Consider the following 14,503-nt stretch of genomic DNA (forward strand, 5'->3'; position numbering starts at 1 on the left):
CTCCCCTGGCGACCTCATAGTTTCATGGCTTTATACACCATCTATATGTTGATGACTTCCAAATTAATTACTTCAGCTCAGACCTCTTTCCTGAACTACAGCCCTCCTGACCTCTCCAGTTGTACACCTAAAAGGTATTTTAAAATTTTCATGTTGAAAAATAATTCTTCTTGAACTATTTTCCAGATATACTAAAATGTAACTCTACTCTTACAGTCGCTTATGCAAAGGAGTTACCTTTGATCCCTCCTTTGGCCCATACATCACACCTACTCTGTCAGTTGCTCATATATCACATCTACTCTGTCAGTTCGTCCTTCAAAGTATACATAGAATCTGATCACTTATACCTCCACTACTGCCACCCTAGTGCAAGCCACAATCATCTCTGACCCACATGACCGCAACAGCTTTCTGCCAGGTCTCCCTACTTCTATCTTTGCCCCCCTGCCCCACTCTAGTCTCAGCCCAGAAGCTCAAAATGATCCTTTCAATATGAGTCAGATCATGTTACTTACTCCTTTGCCCAAAGCCCTCCAATGGCTTCCTATGTCTGTCAGAGTAAAAGCTAAAGTCCTTATACTAATCTATTATGCCTTACATGACTGGTCCTTGGTTATATCTTTGACTCAGTTCTTACTACTTTTCCTCCTCATTTTCCCTCTTGATTCCAGACACACTAGCTTCCTCACTGTTCTTGAAACCTGCTAGGCCCACTCTTTCCTCAGAGCCTTTGTACCTCCTATTCCCCCTCTCTGGGAATAATCTTCTCCCATTTAATCTACATGCTTATTATTTTAAGGTTTTTACTCAAATGTTACTGTTTCACTGACATATTTTCCTGATTTTTTCTAAGCAAACCCCCAGTTCTTCTCATATACCTTTTCTGCTTTACTTTCCTTTTACCACTATCTTGCATAGTTTATATTTTACTCATTTTATCTTCTCCACTGGAAAATGGATTCCATGGGGGCAAAGATTTTTGTCTCTTTGGTTCATTGCTGCATTCCTTGGGTCTAGAACAATGCCTGGCACATAGTTGATACTCAATAAGATTTGCTAAATCACTAGAGTGATTTTCAATAGAAAAATAGTATAAGAACAAAAAGATTATAAGATGATCTGCTATTCAGCTTTCGGATCAAACATAACATTTTTAAAAAATTTCAATTCTTTCAACAACCCTATATCATCTTTTCACAACTAACTTCATAGGCAACTGTCAAATCCTCAATATTTTCACTTGGATCATACACAGCTTAGACTTAAAGTTTTTCTCTTACCTGGACATCCTGGGTTAGTACGCAATGCTTTCTTATAGTAAGCAAGAGCTCCTCTGTAATCCTTCTTGTTGAATGAAATGCAAGCTTTCCCTAAATGATTTTTAAAGATAAACATGAGTTGTTTAAAAAACACAAGTCTCATACACTCTACATGAACTCACCTATATCAAATACATCTCTGAATAAGAAATACTTGAATACAGTAAAAATGATTTCATATCAAAACCCGTTTTCCATAAGAATATATTAATGTATGCTTATAAATAAAAGTCATATTAAATATTATACAACAATAAGTAAAAGAGCTGACCGTTGTCCAAATAGAAATTGCTTATTGACTCTTTAGAAGTGGATTACAGATTATTCTTAACTGGTATAGCTTCTATTTATGTAGCTTAAAAAGAAACAATGATCATAGATCACTGTAGATCTTATTTATTTATGTATTTATTTATTTACATGACAAGGAGGGCACAAATGAACAAGGTATGGGGGAGAGAGGGGGAGAGGGAGAGAGGGAGGGAGGGAGGAGGGGGGGAGGGGGGGAGGGAGGGAGGGAGAGAGGGAGACAGAGGGAGACAGAGGGAGACAGAGGGAGACAGAGAGACAGCGAGACAGAGAGAGAAGTGGGGCTTGCCAACGTGGGGACTGCTTTTTTTTTTTTTTAACCCGAAGCAGGGCTCGTGTTCACCGGAAGTGGGGCTTGAGCTTACTGGATGCGGGACTCAAACTCAGTAACCCACTAACCGTGAGGTCATGACCTGAGCCGTAGTCAGATGCTTAACCGACTGAGCCACCTAGGTGCCCTGCAGATCATTTTTATAAGGTAAAGCTCTTCTATGCTGCTGTCTAGGCCAAAGAAATATATTCCAGGCATATGATGAAAAACAGTTTCCTAAAATGGCTGCCAAAAATGACTTACCAAGAAGGGCTGGAATATTATTTGGAGACTGGTTGAGTACAAAATGAAACTGTGCATCAGCCTGATCCATTTTGTCACCTTCCAGTAGGCAGAAGCAGGCTCTTCCTAACAAGTGGTTCTGAAAAAGTAATACATCATCTTAGACTTGAGTTTACCAAAGACTAACCATAATTTACCATGAATATACAACAATAAAATGAAAACTATATAGGAAGGAGGTGGAATATCACACAAATTCTTCTATTGACTATAATGTGTTTGAACTACCAATAGGTAATTCTTAATTACAAATCAAGAAATTATCCAGAAATGCAAGTCGTCTGTGCCAGGAACAATGACGAAAAGAAAAGTTAGACTCCTTAAAATATGCCTGAAATTCACCTGGAGATGAAAGAATTATTGACTCAATATGTGGATAAGTTTTATGTATGCTAAATTTGCCCACATTACTTCAACAGTACAATAACCAAAGAAATTTCCATTTTAACAAGGAATTCCTTCTTTTGACTATTTATTATCAACCACATTATTTTAAGAAAAATTCTTTTAAAAAAAAAAATCTGTTGCCTATCACACACATTTTATTTTATTTTTTATTTATTTATTTTTTTAACGTTTATTTATTTTTGAGACAGAGAGAGACAGAGCGTGAACAGGGGAGGGGCAGAGAGGGAGACACAGAATCCGAAACAGGCTCCAGGCTCCGAGCAGTCAGCACAGAGCCTGACGCAGGGCTCGAACTCACAGACCGTGAGATCATGACCTGAGCCGAAGTCGGACGCCTAACTGACCGAGCCACCCAGGCGCCCCTATCACACACATTTTATTTCATGTGGTATTTTTTTTCCCTTTCATAAATTCAAAGAAATCTTATTTTACCTGATCATACATAATAATTTTATCGGCCATGGTATACAACAGGGTTGCCTGTGTAATAAGATCTTTCTTATTATCCTTATTCTTTTCCTTCCGAGCCTGTTGTACATAATAGGCTGCCAATGTATCCAAGCAGGTCATCTGGTCTTTCTCATGGTCTCTATAGTCCAAATTGCCATCTATACGTGCTGCTTCCAACAACTTTACAAACTCTTCTGTTTTTCCTTGCTTGTAATATTCCAGCTAAAAGGTAAAGAATCAGATTAGGATTATTAAAGCATATGTCCATACAAAAAGATGCATACAAACATTTACAGCAGCTCTGTCTGTAATAGCCAAAAACTGGAAACAACTCGATTGTTGATCAACAGGTGAATGGATAAACAAGCAGTGGTAATCTGCTTGTGGTATAATAGCTGCTGCTCAGTAGAAAAAAGTAAAGAACTACTCATACATACTACAATGTGGATAAATCTCAAGATGATTACGCTGAGAGAAGACAGACCAAAAAGAGTACATATTGAAATGATTCCACTTGTATAAAACTCTAGAATATGCAATCTTTAGCAACAAAAGCAGATCAGGTGTAGGCTAAGCACCATGGGGGGGTGGGAAAGAGTCTGGAAGAAGGTTTTAGGGAGTGATGGATATATTAATCTTGATTGTGGTGGTGATTTCACAGGGGTGAAATATGGTAAAACATCTCAAATGGTACATGTCAAATATGTGCAGTTTATTATAGGTGAATTATGCCTTAATAAAGCTGTTAAAAAAGTGATAATCACTATCAATGTTTCCAAATTACTACTTAGCTAGCAATAGTTGATTTCAAACTAAATCAGAGCCCAAGAGAAAAAGCAATAAGGAGAGGGATAGGGATACAGAATTCTAAACAGAAAACTTAGGCTCTGGTTCTAGATCTATCGAAATTATCCATGACTTTGGGCCTGCTGAATAACTTCTTTGGGCATTTGTTTCATTTATTAATACTAAAAAGAATATTCATCATTTATTAACTACTATGAGCCACAGACTGCACCAGGAGATTTACATACTTATCTTTAATCTACACAATCTACTACAATCTAATCTACTACAATCACTCTTAAAGTGAATACTAACATCACATTGTAGATGAGAAAACAGGCTCAGAAGGTAGATCATTTGTCTAAGGTCACACAGCTAGTTAGCAGCCAAGTAGGAATTTGAACAAAGGTCTCTCTGATCCCAAAGCCTACACTCTTTTCTTTGTAACATACTACAGCCCACAATGTTTCATCAATTTTACCGCAGGTACCATGCTAATACTTCAATATTCCATTTTTTCTGTAAGTGCTGTTAAAGAAGGCATTACACTACAGAAAATCTAAATTCCCTCTGGCTTTAAAAACTATGTGACAAGCATCAATGGCTTGTTCTCCACAGACTAGGAAAACAACACTTCAGAAAGGCACTATTGTCACTACAAGTATTTCTCTGTAAATCTATATCTAAGAAATTCTTTACAGTTAAGTTTGAGCACTGGATATAAGTTCAATTTTAGATCTACTTCTACCTTTCAAGATAATATAAGGTACCTCCTATGTATCTTTACATGAAAGTGACCTGTGGCACACTTGCTTTGCAAAAATGATTGCAGTATATGTTGTATTATTATATTACCAGAATAATCTACTAGGATGTTCTCACAAAAAGGAAACATTAGGCAGTCAGTTCTGGGGAGAGTGAAGGATGTTAGAATTTTAGGCTCTCTGAAGTGATTCTCCTGAGAATCTCCAGGAGGGTTTATGTTGTGGAAGGGATCAAAGAGGACAAAAAACAAGACTGAGATAAACCTCACCCCAAAGAGCTTTTATGAGCGAGCCTGGAATGTAATCACTTTCTAGAGTATTTTATGGGAAATGTTTTATTGTTACGGACAACAACACTAAGTAATGTTTACATGGTGGTATCTCGTTTTTTCTCAGATTATCTACAAACCATAAGCCAGTCTTCACTGAGTAATTAATAAATAATCAAATACTCAGCACGGAATACTGTTTAATGTAAATGAATTTTGCCTTTACCAACCCATACTAATTTACCAGTGGACTAGCACATCACTTGGGAAACTGGTCTTCTTGTTCTATAAATGGTAATACAATTAACTTCCATACACATGGTACAATTTACTTATCATGCTCCCAAGCTGGCTATGACTGTATCTGGAAATAGAAATCATAGGTTTTTCCCAGTCAACATATAAAAAATATTTGTTACATGAACACTGACCGCCAAAGCAATCCATATGTGCAGTTGTGTGTGTTCCTGTTTCAGAATACTGATAACTTCGTCTCCCTCCGGTAACTGATCGAAGTCAAGTTCAATGACCTAAAACACAAAATGTAGGTTTTAACTTTTATTTCTTCCTTAAATTCACATTTCTTCTTTGCTGCTTTTCAGAATATACATCAATATGGATACACAGAGGGTTTGTGTTCACTTTCAATAGGGATGAGCAAATACATGTTAAGAAATGTTTAAGGCACACATGTCAAATAGGTCATATGGTAATATTAAGATAAAAGCACAGAGAAGCCAACAAATATCGCTAGTTGTCTTCAAATCACTAGAACTATAAAATGTTCCAAAAGCTTTGCTTGCTCAAAAATAACAAAACCAAACCCTGCTTAACACATAATGCAGGTAGAGTGCAGAAAAGCACCCCAGACACTCTGAGGCTATAGGTCTGACAACTTGAGAGGCATAATCCAGAGGCAATGCAAAGTTGAATGCCCCTGTACACATTAATCAGGGAGACAGCATTTGCGCGTCACCGACACTCCTGAAAGTGGGCACAAAAATTAACAGTAGGTGAATGTTCTGGAATTAGATAGTGGTTATGGTTACACAACTTTGCAAATACTACTGAAAACCAGTGGATTTGACGCTAAGTGAATTATATCTCAGTATCTTATCTCAACCCAACAAAAGTACAAGTATGATATATATATATATATAGGATATAAACATCACTGCTGAGAGCTTTACTCAGACAAGCCCCAGACTACCCATGATGAGGCGTGGGAAGGGAGAGAGGGTTAAATTCTATCTGTGCACAGTGGAGGCTATATCTCTGGGTCTCTATTTCGCTGATGGAGCCGTGTGTGGAGGACACAGTGCACCATGACAGACGCGAGTTTCTAAGGGATAAAGGGCGACTCCTATGTACTCTCTGGGAAAGATAGTTTGAGCAGCAGAGAGACCACGGTGACATCAGCGCCCACCTCTTTTATCTGAGGTGCCTTACAATTTATCGGCACTCTCACATCCTGCGCCCGTGAATTAGGAAGAGAGCAGAGTACTGTAACAGACGAACAGGTAGGAAAGGAACTTTCAAGTACTCCTCGGGGTGGCTCCGAGGCTGCGGGGACGTGATGTTCCCAGCCTGGGAAGGTGCAGGAGCTGGGGAAGGAGGTGACTGGGATTTCGGCGGGGGATTTCGACCTGGGCTCCTGGGGAAGAAGGTGCTCTCGCTTAGGAGATGAAGTCGAGAGAAGGGGAGAGGAAGAGATCGTCCAAGTTCACGGCCCCCACCCTCCCCCATACGCGACACTTACCTCGTCAGTGTCCCGGAGGGGAATCTCGATGGAGCCCCGCGACATGATGAGATCAGAAGGCGAGCGGGCGTCTCGCCCCTCCGCTCCGCAGCCGGTACTCCTGGCTTCTGGCTCGTCCAGAGGCTAGCGGCCGCCCGGGATCAGGTCGTGACTGCCGCCCCGCGGCGCCGCCGGGGCTTCGGCTTCTCCTTCCCGTCAGCCGCTTAAACAACGAACAGCAGACGGCGTCCGGCCACTTCCGGCAGCCCCGCCCCCTGCCCCGGAAGCATTCCTCGCGGGAGGGCCTGTCGGAAGGCAGGCTCAGCCTGTGTCTCTGATGTTTCCTTGACGATGTTTCCTTGACTCTGAAATGACGGCGCCGAGGTTTTCGTTAGCGTGCCAGCTCCTCGGTGGGTCTGCGGCTTCCGAATCAGACCCGCACTGGCGCGGCGTGAATAAAAGCGCCGAAGGCGTAGCCGTCCCGCCCCGTGGTGGGCGGACGACGAATGAGGCTCGAGTTCGGGGCCTGGCCACTGACTGACGTGGGACCTCCGGCCAATTCTGGCAATAGTGTCCGAGCCGGACTCCGCCTCTGTGCCCCGATCTTTTCTTCTGTTGGAGTTGGCCGATCTTTTCTTCTGTAGATTGCCGTGAATAATTCAATCATGCATTCCTCAGCCCTGTCAGGGGCTCCTCCTTTAGCAGATATTAGGTGCAAGTCATACCTGTGCTACCTTTGTGATCAGTTTAAATGTAAATGTTCCAGTGAATTCTGTAATCATTATGACAGTTCTGTATTTTATGTGTGCGCGTGTGTTGTGTGTGTGTGTGTGTGTGTGTGTGTGTGTGCGCGCGCGCGTGTTTTCGGTTCTTGGAAGCATATGAGAATCTGCTGGATTTGTGATTTTAATAAAGTTGTTGAAGAATGTGATTAAACCTGTAATCTGTTTTGATTACATTATAGACTTCGATTAAATACGTTTTAATTACTGTTTTCAGTGTAGAATATGATTAATAGTCTGTAATCAATGTTTTCATTCAATCAGATAAGAATCTAAGTTTTTAAACCACGTCAGTTTTACCTCCTAAATGCCTCTCAGGTGTATCTTCTCTTCATCTCACCGCCTCCATTCTAGCCGGGAACCAATATCATCATTTTGATGCCTGGATTACTGCAGTGGCCTCCCGGTTTACCTAATACTCCATCCACTCCCCCTAAAAGCCCTAAATTCCAATCCAGCATCAGCATGTTATACACTTACCTTTTAAAAGCACCAACTCGACATTTGTATTTCCTCCTAACTCCCTCAAAAACTTTAAGTGGAAACTTTGTAAGCCTTTTTATGTGGAAACTTTGTTAAATTTGTTTTGGTTAGTTGAGTAAACTATTTCAACATTAAGGGCTGTGCTGTCCTAACATAATGCTAACTCTGTAATTAGTCATGTAATTTTAAATAAGCTAGGTGATTTACAGTTTTCTAGTAGCCACACTTAAAAAGCAAAAACAAGTAGATGAAATTGATTTTAGTGACATATTTTATTTAACCCAATATATCCAAAATATAATTTCAACAGGTAATCAATATAAAAACTGAGATAATTTACATTTTTATACAAATCTTAGAAATCCATTATGTACTTTACACTTACATGCTTTATTCTTAATTGCTTAATTTCAATTGGAAATTGATTTCATAAAATATAGATTTCTTAAAATTTGCAGTTGCAAAAATAGATTCACATATCTGAGTTCTTCCAAGCATGCTTAAGTTTTCCAAAAACTGAAGCAATTATCAGTTTTAAATGTTAATTAAAAATAAATGAAATTAAAAATTCAATTCCTCAGTTGCATTAGCCATATTTCCAGCGCTCAATAGCCACATATGCTTAGTAAATACTGTTTGGGACAAAACAAGACAACATTTCCAGGAAATACTGCTTACTACATATTAATGTTTATAAGGTGAGCTTTGTACAAAAGTACACATATTGGTGAATGTTCTTCTCCATGCTCAAAACCTCCCTGGCCTTGAAGACCCTAGCAATATGTTTGAATTTGTCGTTGAGTTACTGACAACCAAAGGCATCCTAACTGATAATGCAGACATTATGACTGATTGAATAATAGGAGAATAGATTTAGATTGGGATTTGGAGGAAGTGATACTTAAGTTGTAACTGGGAAGATGAGTAAGATTTGGCTCCATAAAGGCTACAAGAGAGTGTGTACCAGACAGGGAACAGTGTGCTGGGGGAAGAGTTGGTGAACCTGAAAGAAGGCCATGTGGCTGGAACATAGATATGGGGAGCATAACATAAGTTGAGGGCAAAGACATAAGAAGTAGCCACATCATGCCCAGATTTATCCACATAAAGCAAAATTAGCACCTTTCCCTGCTTCCAATATGAGAAAGTATGTATGTCACATACCACAGTTAGGAAAAACAAAACACTTTGTGCTCTGAGGTAAGCCAAAAAAGGACAGTGTCATACTATCTATAGTCTCCAAAGTGAATAAAACCTTTAGCCTTTCTCGCATGTTACTCATTCCCTAACAAAAATAATTTAATTGCTGACTTTTGTAATGCTGACTTTTCTAAGTCTGATGATATGCAATAATTTGGGGGAGTATGGCAAACATGTGAGAAAGTTGCTTTTTCCATTATGAACCATATAACCTTGGGGACCGTGTTTTGTGAACCAGTCCTTCTAAAGTTGAACTCACTTGTAAACTTTTGCAAGTGTTTTTCTAAGAAATCTTTTTTTTTTTTTTTTCTAAATGCTTTTGTCTCTGAGACTTCTTTTGGCAAAGGATATGTTATGGAGTTGGGATTTTACCTTAGGTGCAATGTAACTGGAAGTTTTAAGTGATGTGTATATGTTTCAATCAGCATGTGCCTGTGATAAAGAATTGGTTTTGTCATTTTAAAAGATTGTTCTGGTTACATTGTGTAGAATAGATTAGAGTGTTTGAGAGGATGTGGGCAGACCACTTAGGAAACTAGTCCTGGTGACTGGCCAGGTAACACATGATAAACAGCTAGGAATAGGTTTAAGGTAGTGGACATAGTATATCTCCATTTCTCTCTACCTCCACAATAATCAATCAATCAATCAATCAATCTTAATCACTAGGTCTTGCTAATGCATTATATATACAGGTCATTGAAAAAGTAGTGTCAGGAAGAACTTCCAGAGTTCTGCCATCAATTACTGGGTGATTGAAGTGTCATTTTCCAAGATAGAAATGATTATAGAGGAGTACATTAGGGCAAGACTACATCACTACTTGGGTATCAGAGATATGTCTGGGACAGATATCGGACAGGTTGGATATATGGATTTGGAGCTCAAAAGACGGTTTCTGGGCTAGAGAAAGAAGTCTGTGAGCTGCTGACATATAAATGAATTTTAAAACTATGGAATTGTGTAAGATAATCTAGGGAGAGGATGTAGAATGACAAGAGAAGTCCCGGACCAAGCTCGAGGCATTCTAACATATAGCGGGCACGGAGGGGTAGAGGGTCTGCAGGGATCAGAATACTGGATAGAGAGAAAAATCACCTGACAACAATTGGGACCAAAATTGCGACTCTTTACTCTGGTACTTACAGGCAGCTTCTTATTTTTCCCTAAGCATAGCAGATATGGACGATATAGGCATTTTAAACTATATAGATCTAGTTTTGGAATGAGTACAGAGATTTTATTCCAACTGGCGTGATTGTGCGGTGTTGCTTCACGAAATGCCATTCACCACGTTGGGCCTGAGTGCACCAGATGAAGGTAAAGCAATTAGTGTATTTGGTCAGTGTGGACTTTGTTGAGTACATACTCAAGAGAGACAGCTAAGAGTCTTTAGTTTTCTGTTGTTGGTACTGTGGTTGGTTGCAGTGTTGGTAAATACATATGTTTACGCAATCCAAAGAGTGAGCTATTTTATAGGCTGATACAATATGCTAATTATTAAAAAGAGATAAAGAATAGTTGATCTTAAAGAATGTTTGACATCTTAAATCAGATCTCTTGTATTTATTATTTATAAAGTTCTTAAGCTTTTTTTTTTTAATGTTTATTTATTTTCTAGAGAGACACAGAGTGCAAGCATGGGAGGGGCAGAGTGGGAGACACAGAATCTGAAGCAGACTCCAGGCTCTGAGATAACAGCACAGAGCCTGACGGGGGGCTCAAACTCACGAACCGTGAGATCATGACCTGAGCCAAAGTCGGACACAACCTACTGAGCCACCCAGGTGCCCCTGGGCAGTTGTTTTATAATCTACACCATAATTTCCTCTGGTTTTTCAATAACATTCATCTTTAAAACATGAGCTTATTTTTAGGAATTTAAAACTACATGAAATGCTCCCTTAGGTAAGAGCTGAGAACATAAAGGTAAACAGCTCTAATTTGATTGTCAGTGAAAAACTGTGATGGGAATCTTAGTTCTGGAAAATTAGAATAACCAGAAAATCCTCCAGTCGTAAAACACTTAGATATGCTGGATTAAAAACCCAACAAGAACAACATAGTAAATGTCCTTGTAAATGCATAGCTGAGAGATCTAATGATCTGAATAACAGGAATTTAAGCCTATAAGGGTGCCTGGGTGGCTCAGTCGGTTAAGTGTTGGACTCTTGATTTGGGCTCAGGTCATGATCTCATGGTTTGTGAGATGAAGCCCCCAGTTCATCTCTGTGCTGACAGAGCAGAGCCTGCTTAGGATTCTCTCTTTCCCTCCCTCTCTCAAAATAAATAAACATTAAAAAAATATTTTGAAAAGTAAAGGAATTTGAGCCTATACTAAGACTGCCCAGATAGCGGTGGATGCAAGAAGGATGTTGTTTTCCATTACTTCCAGGATTTGAGTTTTAATGCTCACAGAGACAGAATTAGAGGCTTTGGGCCCATGCTGCAAGCCCTTAAAAACTACACCCTCAGCACAAGGGGCAGTGGGTAGGGTGGAACTAAAGAAAAAAATCCTACCAAGACAGATGACAGTCTGGTGTCTGGATTTACAAGTTGCAAATGGTGGTGGTAGTGTGACAGAGGTGGTTGGGAGAGGGGTGTGAGAGTTTCACGTGAGAATTTGCAACCATGGATCTGTATGCCAGGTAGGTTTGATGTTTGATATTACGTACTTGATCTGGGAATTCCCAAGGCAAGAAATTAATATAGGAAATATCCCTAAGTGTGTGGTATCTCTGGGATGCCTGAGCAACTTAATTAATCTTTTTGATTGATATGAATTAAGTCATAGTAATAAACAGGCATTGAATGTTTACTGTGTCAGCACTCTGCATGCTGAAACTCATTTAATCCTCAGAACAACCCTATGGCATGCGTACAGTAATCTATCAACGGTGCGGAGCAATGAGGAGTGGCATCTGTCTCCTAGGATTCATGTGGAAATAAGATGAGGTGTAATGGGATGTCAATGCTGATGTGACTCTTCTTTGGAAACTGTGACCATATGCTTTATCCCTTGGGTTTTCTCACTTCATGTAGGACACAGACTCTCAAACTCTTCTCTTCCCCTCTTTCTGGTCGTCCCTAAAGATAAGGAGCACAAGACCCCTTCTTGTTGTAAGGATTTTATTATTGATTCTTGTTGAAGGAAGGAAAGAATTTGAGGTGGCCTTAAAAATGCGAAGAATTTGAATAGGCTGAATGTGGGAAGAATGTTTCAAGCAGAAAGGATATTGAGCAAAATCTTAACAGCAGGAATAATACTTTTTAGAAAAAAATTTAATGTTTTTTTAAAAATTCATTTTTGAGAGAGAGAGAGCATGAGCAGCGAGGGGTAGAGAGAGAGGGGGACAGAGGATCTTAAGTAGGCTCTGTGCTGACAGCAGAGAGCCCAATGCAGGGCTCGAACTCACAAATCACGAGATCATGACCTGAGCTGCAGTTGGATGCTCAGCCAACTGAGCCACCCCGGCATCCCAGGATTAATACACTTTAAAGGCCAGTGACAAGTAAACACATCACGACATTAAAAGTTGATAATTCCTAAAAATAAAAAACAAAAACAAAACAAAAGAAACCAAAAGCCAAAAACCAAAACCAAACCAAACCAAACCAAACCAAACCAAACCAAACCAAAAAACAACCCACAAAAAACAAAACCGTTGATAATTCCTTGATATCCGTCATGTATCCCATCTCCTCCAGGAAGCCTTCCTCATTAACATCCTTCAAGATACTGTCCTCCTCTGCTTCCTATTGTCTCCATAAACAGCTTGGTATTGAACTACATTCAGTCTGGAAGAAAGGTATATGCCATGTGTCTATCACAGTTTATTTAAATACAGTTTTTGAATGTAGTCTTTTCTCCCCTCTGACTTTGCCCTTCCTGAAGGTTGGAAGACTTTTGGAATGCTCCCTTTTCCTAGTGTAAGGAACCTAGAAGGTGCTCAGAACATAAATAGATTTGGAACTGCTTTATAAAAGTCTCAGAAGCACAGCAAGGGATATTGTTTCCCAAAGCAAACGTACTCATGGAATTTGCATGTTACTGCTTTGTGTAGACAAAGCTTTCTGCTTAAGTGTTTAAATAAATATTTTGAAGATATTTTCAGAACCTCGAAAAGCGAAGATTGCTCTTCACATTCATTCCTAAAAGTTGCGAGAAGCATTACAAATTCGAGAAAAGATGGATTACTTTGACTGAATTATCTTAGGTTTTGTATATTAAACGGTCTTTATTTATAAAATGAGTTTAGAACTGTTTAAAAATACTTTTACCTGATTCTTTGTCTATCTTTATGTATGTTATAAACACATCACTGTGCTCTGGGACTTGTTAGGGCAAAGAAAAAATTAATGTGCTCTGGAGTGCAAATTCTTTTTATTTAACCCTGTGGTGACTTTCTGCCTCAACAAGTATGTTACAACTTAAGAAATTCTTTCCCAACTATCCTACCCACTTAACTCATTCTATGAGTGTGTAAAATCAACTTGACTGTGTAGTTTATGATGATCAAGTAGTGGCTTAAACAGTATAACCAAACTTAGACAATCTATCAGTGCTTTTGGCTGATGACATGAAGGGCAGGTCATACTGACATATTTACCCACAGTAGATAACTCCTGCTTGTGAGGCCTGTTTACAAAGACAGTTGTAAAAAAAAAAAAAAAAAAAAAAAAAGCACATTAGGATCAACATTTCAGTACTATTTTCGTTTTAAAATAACTTCATTTTGTGGGGGAATAAAGGGAGAGTGTTTCAAGTTTGGGAGAGATTTTCCATTTTCATATTTTGGAGACAGGACTGTCCCTGGGATCGGTGCTTTTTAAACTTCTGAGTGTTAACAAGCATCACCTAGAGAGTTAATTGAAACTTAGATTTCTGGACTCCACCCGTTTCTGATTTAGTGGGGGTGGGGTGGGGTGGGGTGGAACATTTGCTTCTCCAATGATTTCTCAGGTGGTACTGATGCCCTCGGTCCAGGGGCCGCACTTTGAGAACCACAGTTTGGGGAGCCGTGGATTAGAGAGTCCTAGATTCAGAACTCCACAAGCAAAGTTTTGCTTTCTTGAATGCTCACATTGTGGGAGGCACTGTGCAAGTCACTTTGCATATGGTCTGTCTGACTCACACAGCAGCCTTACAAGCTGGGAATGATTGTCCCTATTTTACAGATCAAGAAGTTGAAGCTCAGGACATTAATTAAGTAATCCACGATCACACAGCTAGTAAGTGGCAGAGCCAGAGTTTGAACCTGGGCTTCTGCTAAAGTCTGCTTTTTCATCTGGACCAAAGTGCTTCTATTTCCAGCTCCTTCCTCATGCAGGAATGACTTCTCTAACATCCCTGAACCATGGTTCTTTGGCTTCTGCTCA

The 14,503-nt window shown here is 39.5% G+C and overlaps 1 protein-coding gene across 1 annotated transcript in view; it reads right to left on the bottom strand.

Moving 5' to 3' along the window:
* Positions 1-6,920, bottom strand: part of CTR9 (CTR9 homolog, Paf1/RNA polymerase II complex component) — a 28,019-nt gene extending 21,099 nt beyond the window's left edge. The window contains exons 1-5 of the mRNA XM_049650019.1: positions 6,681-6,920; positions 5,353-5,451; positions 3,085-3,324; positions 2,206-2,323; positions 1,284-1,373 (exon numbers count right to left, since the gene is read on the bottom strand). Of these exons, the coding sequence (XP_049505976.1) occupies positions 1,284-1,373; positions 2,206-2,323; positions 3,085-3,324; positions 5,353-5,451; positions 6,681-6,725 (592 nt within the window). The 5' untranslated portion in view covers positions 6,726-6,920. The remainder of the gene's footprint in view (positions 1-1,283; positions 1,374-2,205; positions 2,324-3,084; positions 3,325-5,352; positions 5,452-6,680) is intronic.
* Positions 6,921-14,503: the final 7,583 nt, after the last annotated feature.

Source organism: Panthera uncia, chromosome D1, assembly GCF_023721935.1.
Source record: "Panthera uncia isolate 11264 chromosome D1, Puncia_PCG_1.0, whole genome shotgun sequence".
In the NCBI taxonomy this organism is placed as follows: Eukaryota; Metazoa; Chordata; class Mammalia; order Carnivora; family Felidae; genus Panthera; species Panthera uncia.